This window comes from Trichechus manatus, unplaced genomic scaffold, assembly GCF_000243295.1.
Source record: "Trichechus manatus latirostris isolate Lorelei unplaced genomic scaffold, TriManLat1.0 scaffold00102, whole genome shotgun sequence".
NCBI lineage: Eukaryota > Metazoa > Chordata > Mammalia > Sirenia > Trichechidae > Trichechus > Trichechus manatus.
In genome coordinates, this window is record NW_004444038.1 from 7,148,326 (window position 1) to 7,165,693 (window position 17,368).

The following is a 17,368-nucleotide window of genomic DNA, read 5'->3' on the forward strand; positions in this document are numbered from 1 at the left end:
TCCATACACTGGAGTATTATCCAGCTCTGAAAAGAATGAAGCGCTGAGACATGCTACAGCGTGGCTGAACCTTGAAACCATTATGCTAAGTGAAGAAGACCAATACAAAAGGCCACATATTATATGATTCCATTTATATGAGATATTCATAATAGGTAAATCCACAGAGATATAAAGTGGATTAGTGGTTGCCAGGGACTGTGGGAGGGGGAGTGGGCAGTGACAGCTTAATGGGTACAGAGTTTCTTACTGGGGTGATGAAAATGTTCCAGAGTTAAGTAGTGGTGATAGTTGCACAAGCTTGGGAACATACTAAAAAGCACTGAATTAATACACTTTAAAATGTACACTAAAATGATACATTTTATGGTATGCGAATTATACCATAAAATTTAAAAAAAAAAAAAACTTAGCATTATGAATGTCAAGTACATTACTATTGACCATTCATCTCTTCGGGTTTGGTGTAGAACTGGTTTAATATTTCACGAAGGCTTACCTAACTCCATAAAAAGCAAGATCTCAGAGTAAATCATGAATTTACTTTGCATGAATGTATGCAATTCCCTGTCTGTGGATTCCCTGCATATATCAGGTCCGAGACCTTTATTTCATGCCTTATGAAAAAGGTCATCTGGAGTAGATCTTTCTCCTCTGGCAAGTTTTAACTGACCAGTGATTTCAAAACAAATTTCAAATGTAGGTGAAGAAATTATACATTTTCTTTTTTTAAACCCAATTATTTTCTCCTTTGAATATTTTCTTGACACTGCATGTTTTCACTAATGAAGGCACACTATTAGAGGACCAATTCAGAATTTTTGTTAGGAGTCGTGGATTTTGATACCCATTATCTGGGATCACATGTATCCCAGGGGACCCTGGATGACATAAATCCTACTGATATGAGTCAATGATAAAATCAATTCTTTTTATTGTATTTCTTGAAAAATTGCAAACCATGACGGCACCTGGCAGTGACTGTACATACATTTTATTCCAGTCTCCTTCTTGTTAACCTTTTTATTATTTTTTATGAAACTTCTCAAAACATGGCACAATGCATTCTTCCTTACTGCAAAACAGTACTTACAGCCCAAATAAATAAAGCCAAGGGATTTTTTATCTCAGGAAAATTACCACTACAATGCATTCTTCATTACTGCAAAAGCAGTACTGAAAGGCAACATAAATAAAATTAAAGGAATTTGAATCTCAGGAAAATTACCGCTATATGTATTCTTCATTGTAACAAAAGCAGTACTAACAGCTAGGAAGCAGAAACAGCTTCCCTGGAATATTCCAGAACTGTTCACAGCAGTACATTCCACCTGCTATACGTGGAAACAATAATTTGGCCCTAAGATTGAATGCAGGAGTTCCAGTCTCTTGAAAAGCACCACTGCAGTGCATTATTCTTTATTGGAAAGGTATTATTTACTGTTCAGAAGCTAGAAAAACAGGGAGCCAGTAACACCTGGAAACAATGAATGGCGTCAAGGAGAAAATGGCCACTATGACTGCGTGAAGACTGGCAATAGTTTATTCTTGAGATAAGTACATTCTCACGAGAACATAGTAACTGAGAAACATAGTGAGGAGACTTCTTTTACAGAAATAAAGGCAAACCTGTCAAAAGTTTAGCTAACTCACATCCGGGAGGCATCACCTCAACTTACACAAAAATGAGGCTCTCACTTAGGATTTTTGAGTTTCACACATTTCAAAAGGCTCCTACTTTGAGGCTAAATGCATTAAAATCGGGCTACCCTTCCCAAAGAACTCCAGAGGCATAAAAAGGGGGTGGGATACTGTGTGTGCCATGGGTCTCGAAAAAGTAAATTAAAAAGAGAACTGCAAGAGTGTTATAAAGTGAAAAGCCTATCATTTTAATAGAAAAAAGATTTTTTGCTGAGGACATTTGGCCAAGGACAATGAGAACAACCTGGCTGTACTTCATGACACAGAATCGCAGCCACAGACAGAGCTGCTGGTGCAGAAGGTCGTGCGCTCATAATTGCTTTATGGCCCAAGAGCTTTGCAGTGAAAATGAGGTCTAAAGAATGTTGCTGCTCCATGCCCTGAGATTTCTCAGCAAACAGCTAGGAAAATCAAGCCAAAATAATAGGTGCTGTGTTTCATCTAGTTTAAAAAAGATACCTTGTTTGTCTTAGTTATCCAGTACTGCTATAACAGAAATACCACAAGTACATAACTTTAACAAACAAATTTATTCTCTCACATTCTAGGAGGCTAGAAGTACAAATTCAGGGCATCAGCTCTAGAGGAAGGCTTTCTCTTTCTGTCAGCTCTCGGGGAAGGTCCTTGTCATCAATCTTCCCTTGGTCAAGGAGGTTCTCAGCGCAGGGACCCTGGGTCTAAAGGACACACTCTTCTCCTGGTGTTTCTTTCTTGGTGGCATGAGGTCCCTATCTCTCTGCTCACTTCTCTCTCCTTTTATCTCTTGTAAGATAAAAAGTGATGCAGACCACACTGCAGGTAAACTCCCTGCACATGGGATCAGGGCTCTGACCTGAGTAAGGGTGTTGCATCCCACCCTAATCCTCTTTAACATAACTTAGTCTTGCCTTATTAACCACAGGCAGAGATTAGGATTTACAACACATAGGAACATTACATCAGATCACATGGAGGACAACCACACAATACTGGGAATCATGGCCTAGCCAAGTTGACACATATTTTTGGGGGACACAATTCAATCCATAACAGTGTCCAAATCAAAGTTGTCTCAGCATATAAAAGTTGCTCAAGAATTCAGAAAAGGTATATATGGTAAGAATTACAAACTTATGAACAGCAAAATTAGTGGGATCTTTGGTTGTTTATAAAATGACTGAATATTTCCTAGAAGTCAGTTGGATCCCATTTTTTGCACCTGGAATGTCTAAAATCTTCCAGCTGCACACGCTCTCCCCAATTGCATTACACACACTCCCACGCCATTTTTGTTCATACACCTTGGTATCATGCTTGCTATCTTGCATTTTAATGAGATGTGTGTGTCTGGAGCCCCCCACTGCAGCAGGAACTCCTGAGACTGCTTTCTTAGTATTTGCACTGATAGAGTGGGGCATAGTGCTTGAAATACAGGAGTTGATCAGTTACTGAGTGCGTTCATTCATTCATCCATCCATTTACCCAACGTGTTTACTGGGCGCTGTCTGTGTGTGAGACACGCTGTCCTAGATACTGAAAGAATGTGCCACCCTGTTCGACAAAGAGCTAAATCAATAAATCGAGTATCTGTGGAATGTCTTAGGAGAAAGGAACTCGTAATCAGTTGTCACATTCCGTTAAATGTCTCCATATTCTTGAAAATAACATCTACCAATATATTCCAAAACCTCACCTACCAAACATATTAAAATACAGTCCTGAACCATCAACCTGCTCATTTCTGCTCATTGAAAGAGCTAAGCTAGGTTTTACAGCCTAAAATTTGAGCGTCCTTATAATAAATACGTTTCTCAAGTCTTTTTTCCCCAACCTTAACCTCAGTTTGAGCACAAGCTGTCAGTTATATTTATTGTTCTCAATACTAAACGATCACCAGTACTTATTCTTCATGCTTAGTTGTTTTGTTTGTTTTTACCTGCTTGAACTCTGAATGATTATAATTGATAGTAAACAACCTTGTGTTTTAGGTTAATGCTTCTCAAACTTTAATGAGTCTGTGACTCCCCAAGGACTTGGTTAAAATGCAGATTCTGATTCACTTGGTCTGGGGTGGGGCCTGAGATTCTGCGTTTTCTTACAAGCACCCAGATGATGCTGATGATGCTAGTTCCCGGATCTCACTTGGAGTAGTAAAGTTCTAGGTTTGCACTGCCCAATATGGTAGTCACTAATCATATGTGATTATTTCAATTTAAATTTTAATTAGTTAAAATTACCTAAAATATAGTTCCTCAGTCCCACTAACCACATTTCAAGTGCTCGGTAGCCACATATGGCTAGTGGTTAGTGTATGGGACAGCACATCACAGATAAAGAACATCTCCAGCTTTGCAGAACATTCTTTGGGTAGCGCTCTGCTAGGTGATAGGTAATGGAACTCAAGTTGTGTTAGCTGAAAACCATTATCTCCTTCCCTCTGTCTTTAACAGTGTGAAGGAGGAAGGAAAAAAAATTTTTGTTTCCACAGGGAGTCCCTGGTGCCACTGGAGTTCCTGGGCCTAAAGGAATAAAGGGAGACTTCAGAACAATCACAACCAAAGGTCAGTTCTTTTATGGCCAAGCAATTCAAGAACCATTTAACCTGTTTGTAATAAATAGCGAGCAACCTTGTGTTCTAGATCAATGCTTCCAGGCAAACTATTGTTTGTCTGTGACCGTGCCAGCAAAATTCTCTCTCATCTCCCCTGTATGAATAGATTCCCACGGCAAATCTCTTTCCAGGTGACAAGGGACAACCAGGTATCCCAGGTGTGCCTGGAATGAAAGGTGATGATGGGGTCCCAGGCCGTGATGGGCTCGATGGATTCCCAGGCCTCCCCGGTCCTCCTGTGAGTAGCCACAAGCTGAGACTAGCTCAGCTCTCTTGTCTTGATAATCCATGTTCTCTAATCACTTAAGAAGAAAACGGTGTAGGCTTTGGTGTGCAGTTTCATTTTTGCAATAAACAAACACCAATGCTAAAAGTAGGGAAGTCTAATAGCATGCAAAGACACGCCCCCCCATCCCCTTCACAAGAATGCTGGCATCAGAGATGTAACTATTAAGAGCTAGTTGTGCTTATTCTTCTCCTTTCCCTCCTGGACCTTACCCCTGCCCACCATGCTTTTCCTGTGGACATTCCTAGAGTTTTGTGATTTCCTCTTGTAATGATTCCACAATGTTATTTCTCAACACATCTTTCTAGATTCCATTCTCTTCCTTATGGTTCTCAAACCATGCCTCCGTAAGCTCTTCCTCCTCTTCAGAACTTCTTACCTAACTTTTCTTTGCCAACTTATTTGCCTCATTCCACAACCCGGATCTTCCGTTTCTTTAATGTTGGTGACTTCTATTATAACACTATTACGTTTTAAGCCCGGTTTTCTTGGGCTCTTCGGAAACACTTAGATTATTAATAATATTCTATAATTTTAGCAATAACCTTGAAAATCATCTTCAAAAATAATCAGCTTAACATAATGGCCTTACAACATCGTCGTTGTTGTTAGGTACCGTCAGGTGGTTCCGACTCACAGCAACCCTCTGTACAACAGAACCAAACACTGCCCAGTCCTACCCAATCCTTGTGATCATTGTTGTGCTTGAGCCCATCATTGCAGCCACGGTGTCAGTCCATCTCATGGCTTCCTTTAAACTATGGCTGCTGCTTCTCTCCAGACTATATTCACTTGGGAATTGGATGGAATTCTGGAGATATTCATTTAACAGATAAGGAAATGAGACTTAGAGTAGAGAGGTGACTTGTTTTCTTTTTAATATCAGTACTGAACTGAGAGTCCCCATCCAAGGTACAGAGGACTTCATCTGAATCTCAGTGGAATATCCACTCGGCCAATGCCATCCAGCCAAAGACCACCAGGACGCACCTATAGTGAACAGAGTTGGGTTTACTGCTTCACTGCAGTGAGAGACAATGCATGCCATGGGAAACCATGGGGCAGCTCAGGAAGAGAGTGTTGGAAATGACTTACAATAGGAATTCAATTTAGGTGAAGTCACCTTGGGAAGGGTTGAGAGAGCAGGGCTTTGCTCTGGACTGGATGCTGTCAGAAATCGAGGACGATTCTATGATTGAGTATCTTAGTAAGTCATATCTAGAAGGCAGGAACAATAAAGTGAGGCTAAGCTCTGGTGGCCCAGTGGTTAAGAGCTCAGCTGCTAACCAAATGGTCAGCGGTTCAAATCCACCAGCTGCTCCTTGGAAACCCTATGGGGCAGTTCTACTCTGTCCTATAGGGTTGCTATGAGTTGGAATCGATTCGACAGCAAAGGGTTTGTTTTTTTGTTTCAATGCTCTAATTGGTAAAAAAACCAGCAGTCAACTCATATTCGTCAGAGTAGGAGGAGGACTGATCATTTTTGTGCTTTGAACAATATTCATATTTTCACCTATTCAGACATGAATATTGAGTAGTTTTTTATATTTTGTCTTTTGATTTTTTGGTTTTGTTTTTTGTTTTGGGAGGGGTGTTGGTCTTGATTCATCACAGGCTCAGAGTAGCCTTGCCTGATGTCATGATGTGGAATTGTTTATACTCAGTAGGAGAACCCCACGGCCTAGCTGTGAGTGCCCATCCAGCTCCTAGCAACACTAAGAGCTGGCTGATCGTCCCAGACCAGCTCCTGGCCGTCAAGGGCTGCTCTTCTCTGTCTTGATTCCCGAGCAGGCTGCGAAGAGCTGGCACGTAAACTCAGTTTCTTACTCTCAGTTGGGGGCCTTTTTTCTCTACTCAGGCTGCCTTCTTTGCTCACTGGTATCCCGCAGCTAAACCCAAAAAAAAATTAAAAAAATAAAAAACCATTGCCATCAAGTCGATTCCGACTCATAGCGACCCTATAGGACAGAGTAGAACTGTCACATAAGATTTCCAAGAATCGGCTGGTGGATTTGAACTGCTGTCCTTTTGGTTAGCAGCTATAGCTTTTAACCACTGCGCCACGAGGGCTTCTATCCCGAAGCTAAGGGAACATAAATAATCTGCCTTGAAAAAACTCAGTGAGCATGCCTCAGAACATTCTCCATTCCTCACCACCATCGTCATCATCCACTGTCAGTTCGGTGCTTTATACTAGTTGATCTCTGCAACGATCCTGTGAAACGGGAAGTCTTGTCGTTACCATTATCCCCCCTATGAAAGAAGGTTAAACTTGGGAGGTTACATGATCTAACCAAGGTCATACAAATATAAAGAGAGCTTGATTGTTAATCCAACAAGGGCCCCACGACACCTTCCCTCTCTTCTATTACATGGCTCATAATCGGTGCCTTTGAAAATGAAAGACAGAGTAATTTTTAATGGAGAACACCATTTAATTTCTTATTGTCATCAGACAATCTCAGTTCCCTTCAGTGCCTGTGGCGGATGGGCTGGGTCTTAATTCCATGGCTGCTTTTCTGGCTTGTTCTTCCTTTGGCCTTTTCTCTTTGTTCAGATCTGCTCACAGTGAAGCAGGGGTCCATAGTCTGTGTATGACAATATCATTCTTTCTAATCTCCCCAGTTCTCACCGCCCCTCTTCCATACCCCACCCCAGTTTTCCTTATCTGATTGCATTTCTTTTAATAGGGTTTGTCACTGCTTCAGTACTTCCCAGCTTCTCGTTCTGACCCTATAATCTCCTTGTTTCTAATGGGCGGACAGCTCTTCCTTTCTCTAGTGTCTGAGTTACAGGCTTCCTTTCCTTTGGTAGCTTATTATCTCTTGTGAATAGTAGCTATGCCGCAAATGCTAAATCACAATGATAATTAAAATAATAGGATCCTGTTCTCGTTTATCTAAATCTTTGCCTTACCTGATGGAGCCCTGGTGGCGCAGTGGTTAAGAGCTCGGCTGCTAACCAAAAGGTCGGCAGTTCAAATCCACCAGCTGCTCCTTGGAAATCCTATGAGGCAGTTCTACTCTGTCCTGTAGAGTCACTATGAGTTGGAACCGACTCAACAGCACACAACACCAACAACATACCTAACCTGGTCTCATACAAAACTCTTTCTGTGGATAAGGGTCCAAATTCTGTACAAAAGCTAGCAGCTAGGAAAGAGAAAAATAAACACTCACATATATATGTATACCTTTCAGAACTGTCTTCTATTGTGTTGCTCATAATTGGTATAAGACCTGTCATTGATCTTTGTGACTTGGTTAGACCATGACTGTAAAGTCCCATTAACCTCTGCTGTCTTTCTAGACCCGTGTTTGTTCCATTTTCCATAGCACAGAATTCATTGAGCTGAGGACAGGAAATTGGAAATATGGCTGTATTTGATGTTTGTATATATTTTAAGAGATAAACCTAATTTTTCCATAGGGTGATGGCATCAAAGGCCCTACAGGGGATGCAGGTTATCCAGGAGTACCTGGAACTAAGGGAATTCCAGGAGAAACAGGTCCTCCAGGACTAGGCTTACCAGGACCAAAAGGCAAGCATGGTTTTCCAGGAGATGTTGGAATACCGGGATCACCAGGCTTTCCCGGCCCTCCTGGCCCCCCAGGCACTCCAGCACAAATAGGTATGGAGGAATCTTTTTTTTTCTTTTTTTCTTTCTTTCAAAGCCACCAGACACTGTTTAGTGCCTCAGTGTCCTCTGTTCTGCTTTGGCAATGCATAGATTCCCCAGTGGGGTCAGATGAGAATGTTGTGGTTGCTTCATCAGTTCTTGGCACACACAAATGATTACCCAACGTGGCATTTCCCATGCCCATCACCAGTCTACTCTCACCCACTGGAATAAAAAGTACTTCTCCCTCCAGTGCTGAGGTCATGGAGGTCATGAATAGAAGTTCCTAACTAGGCTTTCAGAGTCCCTGCCCATACTCAGCCTTCCCACCACAACCAACACACACACACACGCACACTCACACACGTGCACACCCATGGATAAGTTAGTAACTGTCAGTTGTTCCAAAATTGCTTTGCTCTTCTTTGTATCTTTCTTCTAGATTGTGAGACAGGTGTGAAAAGACCCATTGGAGCTGCAGGACAAGATGCTGTCCAACCAGGTACTGTAATGAAGATCAGGTGGCTAGAACTCTTTAAAACGTTTGGTTTATAAAACATGTGACTCATCATATTCAGCTTATTCAGCTCCTGCAGCGTGCATGGAGCTTCAGTAAAAACTATAAATATGTGCAAAACTTGGAGCTGGTACCCTGTATGTGTCAGCTTAGAATCAAAGGCAAGCATAATAAAACATAATGTTATGAAATTGTACCCACAAATATAAAGCACATCTGCACGGATTTATAATATTGGTCAGAATTCAAGAACAGATTAATATTTTTATACTCAAAATTTATGCATGTACTCATCTCCTGCCTATATGGAGCCCTGGTAGTGCAGTGGTTAAGAGCTCAGGCTACTAACCAAAAGGTCAGCAGTTTGAATCCACCAGCCACTCCCTGGAAATCCTGTGGGGTAGTTCTGCTCTGTCCTATAGGGTCACTGTGTGTCGGAATTGACTCGATGGCACACAACAAGAACAACTGCCTGTATGGGGGAAATGGAATTATGTGCTTGTTATATAGGGTAGAGAATGAGTCCGGACAGATATCAGAAGAGAAGAATTTGGTCTAGTGATAAATGAATGCTAGAAGGAACAAGCTTTGATGGATGAGAATAAGATCTGTAGATGATCCTCAGCCAAGGTTCAGTGGTAGGAAAGAGGAACGGGGAGACACTGTTTGGAAGTTGGCCTGGCTGGCATAGGAGAAGCAACATCTCCAAGGTAATCTTAGAAACTGACTGGAAGTCGGAAGCTACGGGGAAAGATGAGTCAAAAGTACTCATGGAATGCCAGGGCTAGGTCAGGACTTTGAAGAGAGAGGCAAAGAGGTTGAGTCTTGCACAAAGTCTAAAAGGCTAGCAAAACATTTGAATAGTCGTAATTTATAATTGATGGTTGAAATTTAGGTCAAACACTCAAAATAAAGGTCAGGGTTGGATATGTAGCAACAGAATTTGTGTGGCACCTGCATGGAGGTCATAGTTGAGGCTGTAATTATAGATCAGGTCCTCAGAGAGGAGTGTGTAAAGCAGGAATGACTAACTCAAATGCTTTCAGACAACAGACCAGTAATGTAAACATGTGATCACCCGTCCGTGGAAGACTCCGGGGACTAAAGAAAACAGGCAAGCTGGAGGCCATGCCCTTCCTAAAGACAATCAGATTCCTTTATTTTTAGGATACTGGGCTAACAGGTTTGCAGCTTTTGGTGAACGTAGCACAAAAAAGAAAGTCATAGAAAAATCTTGTAAATGCCAGCATTCTGTGGTTGGTAGGAGAAAGAGAGGACAGCAAGGCCACAAAAAATGGACTTTAAGAAGTAGGATGGGAACCAGGGCATTTTAACATCAGAGAAGGGAAGAGAGGGTCTTGTGAAAGTGTGAGTGATGATCGAGAATAAGCTGCTGCAATAAGGTCAAGGAAGAGCGGGAGAGCCAGACAAACCAAAGACTGAATGTGGGACCACCACGGACGGGGCCATGGAGCACAGAGGGGGAGTTCTGAAGCAGACCAGAGCAGCCCTGACCTCAGTAAATCAGGACTGAGGTCATCTGCTCGGAGTGAGGGCAGCAAAGGTGGGGTTTGAGCCATAGGGTGGGAAATGTCATTGGGAATCTACAGGAGATGGACCAGAGGATTTGCTGAGAGCCAGGTGAGTGTACTAATGGGGGGCTCCGCACTTTTTCTTCAACTTTCTTCAGCAATATTTAGCATGATGGGAGCGTAAGTGTAAAGACAGTTTAGAAGATCAGGAGGAGGAGAGTTTTTTAGGGTGGTTTCCATCCTATCATTACCTGTCATTGAAACTTCTAATGGAGGCACTCAAGTCAAGTAGACAGTGAATCCCAAATTGGTGATGATGCACTAGAAAACTAGAGATGGGAGAAGAGTTGAAAGGCCGTAGTGTGGATAATAATCACATTCAGTAGGAATAAGGGTGTAGGAAACATGGATTGTAAGGAAATTATGATGATGCGTAGTATTGTCAGAGCCCAAGGTCTTGAATGTAAAGCAGTTCTAAACCAGACAAGATACAAGATTTGTCCAAGCCAATGGACAGCTAATAACAAGTGGGATGAAGACGACAAGACTGGGGAACCATGAGCCAGTGTTGGAAGGTTCATCTACATGGGTGTTGAGGACTCTGATTATTAAGGGGTCAAGGGTCAGAGCCAAGAGGGGGACAGTGAACCAGAAGCTGAAGTCTCTGAAAGTGAGGGAACGTCCTGGAGCTCCTTTGCATCAACAAGTTGAAGATGGGAAGCAGCTAAGTGGAAAAGTGGATGGAAAAAGTTACTGAGGGATTAGTAGAGGAACAATGATCAGAAGAGAACAGGGAGCTGAGAGGACAGGGAAAATACCCAATATTCTAGGAGCTTTTTCCAATAACTAGGAGCCCTGGTGGCACAGTAGTTAAGCACTCGGCTGCTAACTGGAAGTTCAGTGGTTGGAACCCATCAGCTGCTCTGCGGGAGAAAGATGTGAGAGTTGGCTTCCATAAAGGTTGTTGTTGTTGTGTGCCATTAGTTGATTTCAACTCATAGCGACCCTATAGGACAGAGCGGAACTGTCCCATAGGGCTTCCAGGGGGCATTTAGAACTGTTGACCTTTTGGTTAACGGCCAAGCTCTTAACCACCATGCCACCAGGGCTCCGCTCTCAGCCATACCAACCGGAAATGACTGCAGCCCTAGTTTAATTCTGCACTGTTGAAAGCAGCTAATTGCTGTGGTTAATTCTGAAAGCATTCAGAGTCACAAAGGAGAAGCCAAAGAATTCCTTTTGAAATTGTAAGCTCCCTCCGTCCTGTGATAGACATTTCCCAACAAAGGAATGACGTTCCCATTGACTAACTGGGGAGGACCCACGTTAACTCAGTTTGTGATCAGTTTATTGCCCTAAATGAGGAAATGGATCATTTGCGACTACAGTACTAGCTTTTATTTGACGATGCTTACTTAATTTGCATTTTATATTAAGATTCTCATTTCATTATACGATGAAATTAAACCTTTATTTACATCGGAACCAAGATTAATTAAATCATTAAGTTATCTGATCATAAAAATGGTAGCCTGTTTGCACCGTTGGTGCTTTTGATCTTAGCAATACCCAAAGCCATGAGACTCAGTGTCAAAGACTGCTGCAGCTCATCTACTTTCCTCTCTCTTCCCAGGTTGTGTTGGAGGGCCCAAAGGATCACCTGGCTTGCTGGGACCACAAGGCCCCACAGGTAATACTCTTTAGTAAATGTGAGAGCACTTCCAGCCTTCTTCTTCACCTCTTCATTTTTTCTTCTTCCTCCTCTTTGCTCATATTTCCTCTGCCCCAATCTACTCCTCCCTAGCCCTGGGCGTTGCAGGGCTCTGCCATCTTGGCACGCTACCACAAATGACTAGCGTTTCTATAGGCAGCACACTTTGATTCACTGCTACTAAAAAAGTGTGTGGTCATTGGCACCTCATTGAACCCCAGGCTATGAGAGAAAATTCCTGCAACAAAGAAGACTCGCCCTCAGCTGTTTCTCATAAATGGCACAGAACTTGGAGGGCACTCGTCTAGTGACAGAGACATACAGTCTAGGTATTTTTTCCTAACAGTGAAGTCTCCTCTTTTAAGATTAGAAAGGAAGCTTACCCCTTTATGTATTCTTTTTTTTTTTTTTAAATATCCCTTTATGTCCTTGGATATATGGGAAGAACCTTCAGGAGAAGATTTCTTTTGGGTTTTGACTAAGAGGAAAACAGAAATAAATAAGACTAGGAAGTTTGTCTCTCAATCTAGGAGGAACTGGGCTTGATCACTGGCATGTACTGATCACCCCAAATAATAAGCACCCATGAGAGTAAGTGAGGACTCTCTGGAGTCACCCATGGCAGTTAACTTTATGGCAGGGCATTTCCCATGGACATGGGACCTGGGAGACCCCTGCTGCTCTGGTGGCCCCTGCTTCTGACCTGGATTTTGTTCCCCAGTGGCTCCAGGCTTTTCGTGGTGGTGAATGAGTACCAGGGAGCACAAAGCGGAGGGTGCTTCCAGGGTGTCCTTCAACCACTGAAAGCAGGAGATGGAATGTGCTGTGTCAATAAGCCAAGAAAAGCGAGTAGTCTGCCTGGAGCAAGAGCAGGTCAGCTCAAGGAGAATGTCCTTTTGAGTTCTCTCTCTGGCCTACTGTGGCCGGGCAAAGGAAGTGCCTTGACACCCCACTAATGATGTCACTCAGATCATTCAGTATCGAGACATGAGATGTGGAGTCAGAAAACCTGAACTGAAATCTTAGTTATCACTTATTCTTTCTAGAACTTAGTCTCCCCACCCGTAAAAGACACAGGTGTGCTAGACTCTTCCTACATCACAAATAATGCTCCTAATACTTCAAATGATAAACTGTGGCCAAGGTACTCCATAAACCGTGACGTGCTAAGCCAGCGCAAGATGTCGTCGTTGTTGTGAGGTGCCGTTGAGTCAGTTCCAAGTCATAGCAATGCTGTGCACAACAGAACGGAACACTGCCTGGTCCTATACCGTCCTCACGATCATTGCTATGCTTCAGCCCATTGTTGCAGCCACTGTGTCAATCCATCTCGCTGAGGGTCTTCCTCTTTTTCACTGACCCTCTACTTTACCAAGCATGATGTCTTTCTCCAGGGACTATTCCCTCCTGATAACATGTCCAAAGTACATGAGATGAAGTCTTACCATCCCTGCTTCTAAGGAGCATTCTGGCTGTACTTCTTCCAAGACAGATTTGTTCGTTCACCAGCATAAACAGCTCTCAGAATTGGAAAAGTATTTTTAAAAAAAAATTTTTTTTAATTGGAAAAGTATGTCAACTTCCTGTATATGTCCTGGCCCTTAAAGGCGTCTTCCAGGGCACAGTGCCAGACCTGGGGACAATAAAGACAAAATGCAGAAGTATCATTTGCACCGTGAAACACAGTTAAACCCCTCTGTATTGTCTTCTAAGAATGGAACAGGTATCATTCCTTTATTCACAGCGGCACAGTCTGCCCTTTCTCCCACCTGTAACGCTGAAGAAGTATGCCCAGCAGTGGGTTCCAGCACGGTCACTAATTCAGCAGCCTTCAAACTGGGAGACAGCTCCTGGGGAGGGGACTTGGGAAAGGCCTCAGAGACTGCAGCGGTACCATTTTCAGCAGTAACTGGATGGAAGCAGGCCCTAAAATATACATAAATTGGGGGTTAAGGGAGAGGATTTAGGTAAACATATTTTTATGCCATGAAGCTTAATGAGGATGTAGGTTTAAAGCATCGGTTTATCTGATATAGCCTAATACTTGGTCTGTAAGGTGATTGGAGCCCTGGTGGCACAGTGGTTAAACAATTGGCTGCAAACCAAAAGGTCAGCAATTTGAATCCACCAGCTGCTCTTTGGAAACCCTATGGGGCAGTTCTACTCTGTCCTGTAGGGTCGCTATGAGTTGGGAAAGCATAAACTGCCCTCTCTTTGTTTTTAAATTTAAGTGAATCTGTGCATGGACCATGAGCACAAAGATACTTGTTTCTTGCTGAGCACTGACAGGGACAGGAAACGTGCGGCTCGAAGTTTGAAGTGCTGGTGATTTGCTCTCGTAACTGTGATAATTTAGTGAACAACTTCCACAAGATCTTAAGACTTTTATGGCTTCTGCCAAACTATAGTTACATGTCCTTGAACCCTGGCAATGTTCGGGAGGTTTTTTTTTTTTAACAATCCACATATTTTACTTGTTGTTGCTCAAATTTTCAAATAATACCAAAGACAGGTTTATGCTGCGTAAGCAACTATCTGTGTAAATATCTTCCTGAATTTCTCCAGGGATCCTGATGATATCCTCTGGCTTTTACTCAACCTCACGATTTAACAGTCCCTCGATTTTCCATTCATGTTCTGGAAACCGAGCTCACCCTCCTTCCAGTCCATATTCCTTTCCCCATATTCATAATGATACCTTGATAGTTTTCATTTATATAATCCCATAAAATATATAGTTCTTTAGAGTTTTGAAAATGGTCTAATATATGAATGAATCCTCTCACCTGGAAGTTTTTGTTTTTGTTTTTGTTTTTCTTTTTTCAGACCAAGAGGTCAGAATGTAACCGAAAGCTCTGTAAATAGAGATGGGACGTGGGTATCTCAGCAAAGATAGGGGTACTACACCCTTATAAGTCTAGGCAAGGCTAACTACTTTGGAAGTAGGAATTTCCAATAAGGGGGGGAGAAAGAGGGGAAGATTTAAAAACCGTGGTCATATTTATATTCCAAATCTTGAACAAAGACTTGGAGGAAAGATTCACTATCTTTTTCTTTTATTAAAAAAGTAAAAAGTAGGAGGAGAAGCAGAGGAGAAGGTAAAGAAGCAAAAACCAGGAAGATTCTGGTGAATCTTCTGGACTAAACCAATGACCAGGATAATGCCAGACCTTCTGGTGTCTGAGTTCCGCAATGTCATGTGAAGGTTGGGGTTGACCCAGAAACACCAAGAATGCTAAAATCTGGCCTTGTCTCTAGACTTGCTCCTCATGGTATATGTTCTCAGGTTCCCTCAATTATGTATGTGGAAATAGAAAAGAGTGGTTTAACATAATATAAGATAGAACTAATCTCATTTGACAGGACTAGGGTAGGAGCCTGGCTTCAGTGTTTGTTTCAAAAGCTCCTCAGGAGATTCTAAAGTGAAGCCTGAACGGAGAATCAGAGTTAGAGGCTGCCACAGGCAAAAGGTTGAGAACCTCAAGCGATATAGAAGGCGTTCAACAAAGTCCAACACCCATTCCTGATAAAAACTCTCAAGAAAATAGAAATAGAAGGGGAATCCCTCAACATAAGTAAAGGACAGCTATACAAAACCTACAGCCAACATCATTCTCAATGGAGGGAGGCTGAAAACATTTCCCGTGAGAATGGGACCAAGACAAGGATGCCCTTTATCACCATTCCTATTTAACATTATGCTGGAAGTCCTAGCGAGAGCAGTAAGGCAAAAAAAAGAAATAAAGGGCATCCAAATTGGTAGGAAGAAGTAAACTGTCCCTATTTGCAGATAGTATAATATTATACATAGAGAACTCAAAGACTTCACAAGAAAACTACTGGAACTAATAGAAGGATTCAGCAGAGCAGCAGGATACAAGATAAACATACAAAAATCGGTTGGATTCCTATACACCAATAAAGAGAACTATGAAAAGGAAATCAGGAAAAAAATACAATTTAAATAGCCCCTAAAAAATAAAATACTTAGGAATAAATCTAAGCAGGGGCGTAAAAGTCCTTAAAAAATAAAAATAAATAAAAAGGCTGAGAACCTACTCAGCTAACCAGCCAAGACTTAATATTGACAAACGTAGGCCTGTTCTTGTTACCACTGAGTAGATTTGATAATTAGTCAGCATCCTGTCAGATTCACTCAGTTTACTCAGAGAAGAGTGAGATTGCCCTATAGATTAGTTCTTTTGGTCTCTTGTGTTCCTTGTAGACAGTCCTTCAGTGAAGCAGTATTCAGTGCATTTCTGGAGCACTGTTCTTGGTCCTCCTCCTTGTATACTGAATGTGTATAAGTAGGAGACCCTCTTAGGCCTGGACCTGGAATTCATGGTAAAGCATCCACCCAGCTCAAGCAAGTTCGTGGGGCTTTTGATCTTATGTCTTTTGGTGTTGACCCTGTATCTGATTGAGACAGAGCCAAATAGGAGAAATTGTTACCAATAATCCCTTGTGTTTAAGGAACATGAGCTTAGTGTCAGTTTGTAGACCTTGATTTATCCAAGAACCTCTTACGGATTGAGTCTCTGATGGTCAGCACACATGGGACTCACAACCAGACTGGAGACATAATCTGAGGACTTTTCACTGGCAATGGGGCTCAGAAGTCTGATTCTGTGGTTCCCGGCCATCACCCTGCCATGCTATTTCACATTTCATGGAGAAGGCTTCCTCCATTGCTGTGAGTGCCTTGCATGCCTCATACCTGTCTCTCCCCTCTCACTACAGCCCTTCACATAACCAATTTCGGGGGAGAGGGGCTATGGGTTTATGTCACAAAGCTTCACATTCCTGAAGAAAAGCTGGGAAAGTGAATGAAAAGCATGGAAGTTCAGTTCTGTGACATTAATGATGTCCACCGCCTTTTAATTATAAGCACATTTGTTGAGCTCACATTGTGTGCCAAGTGATGTTCAAATATTTAACAAGAAATAATCTAATTTAACCCTCATAATATGTGCATGAAGTAGGCATTATTATTCTCTCCATTTTATAGATGGGGAAACTGAGACTCAGAGAGGTTAAACAACTTGTCTAAGGTCATGTAGATAGTAGAAGTAGAGCCAGGATTCACACCCAGGCATTCCAACCCCAGGTGCTAAGCCCTTAATTAGTGTACTGCGGAGCCCTGGTGGTGCAGTGGTTAAGAGCTACGGCTACTAACCAAAAGGTCGGCAATTCGAATCCACCAGCCACTCCTTGGAAACCCTATAGAGCAGTTTTACTCTGTCCTGTAGGGTCGCTATGAGTCTGAATCAGGTTGACTGCAATGGTTTTGGTTTGGGGTAGTCTTAATATTTAATATCATTCTTATCATAATTAAAATTTATGAAGCATGACTTTTCAACACTGGAAATCATTCCATAATCCCAGAGGTGCTATTTTGGGGTTGACATTCCA

General features: G+C 42.2%; 1 protein-coding gene across 1 annotated transcript in view; it reads left to right on the forward strand.

Moving 5' to 3' along the window:
• The window catches only part of COL4A2 (collagen type IV alpha 2 chain), a 177,841-nt gene that overhangs the window by 117,969 nt on the left and 42,504 nt on the right, over positions 1 to 17,368 (forward strand). Inside the window, exons 21-25 of the mRNA XM_004382955.1 lie at positions 4,169 to 4,241; positions 4,423 to 4,529; positions 8,007 to 8,208; positions 8,639 to 8,698; positions 11,879 to 11,935. Coding sequence (XP_004383012.1) covers positions 4,169 to 4,241; positions 4,423 to 4,529; positions 8,007 to 8,208; positions 8,639 to 8,698; positions 11,879 to 11,935 — 499 coding nt within the window. The remainder of the gene's footprint in view (positions 1 to 4,168; positions 4,242 to 4,422; positions 4,530 to 8,006; positions 8,209 to 8,638; positions 8,699 to 11,878; positions 11,936 to 17,368) is intronic.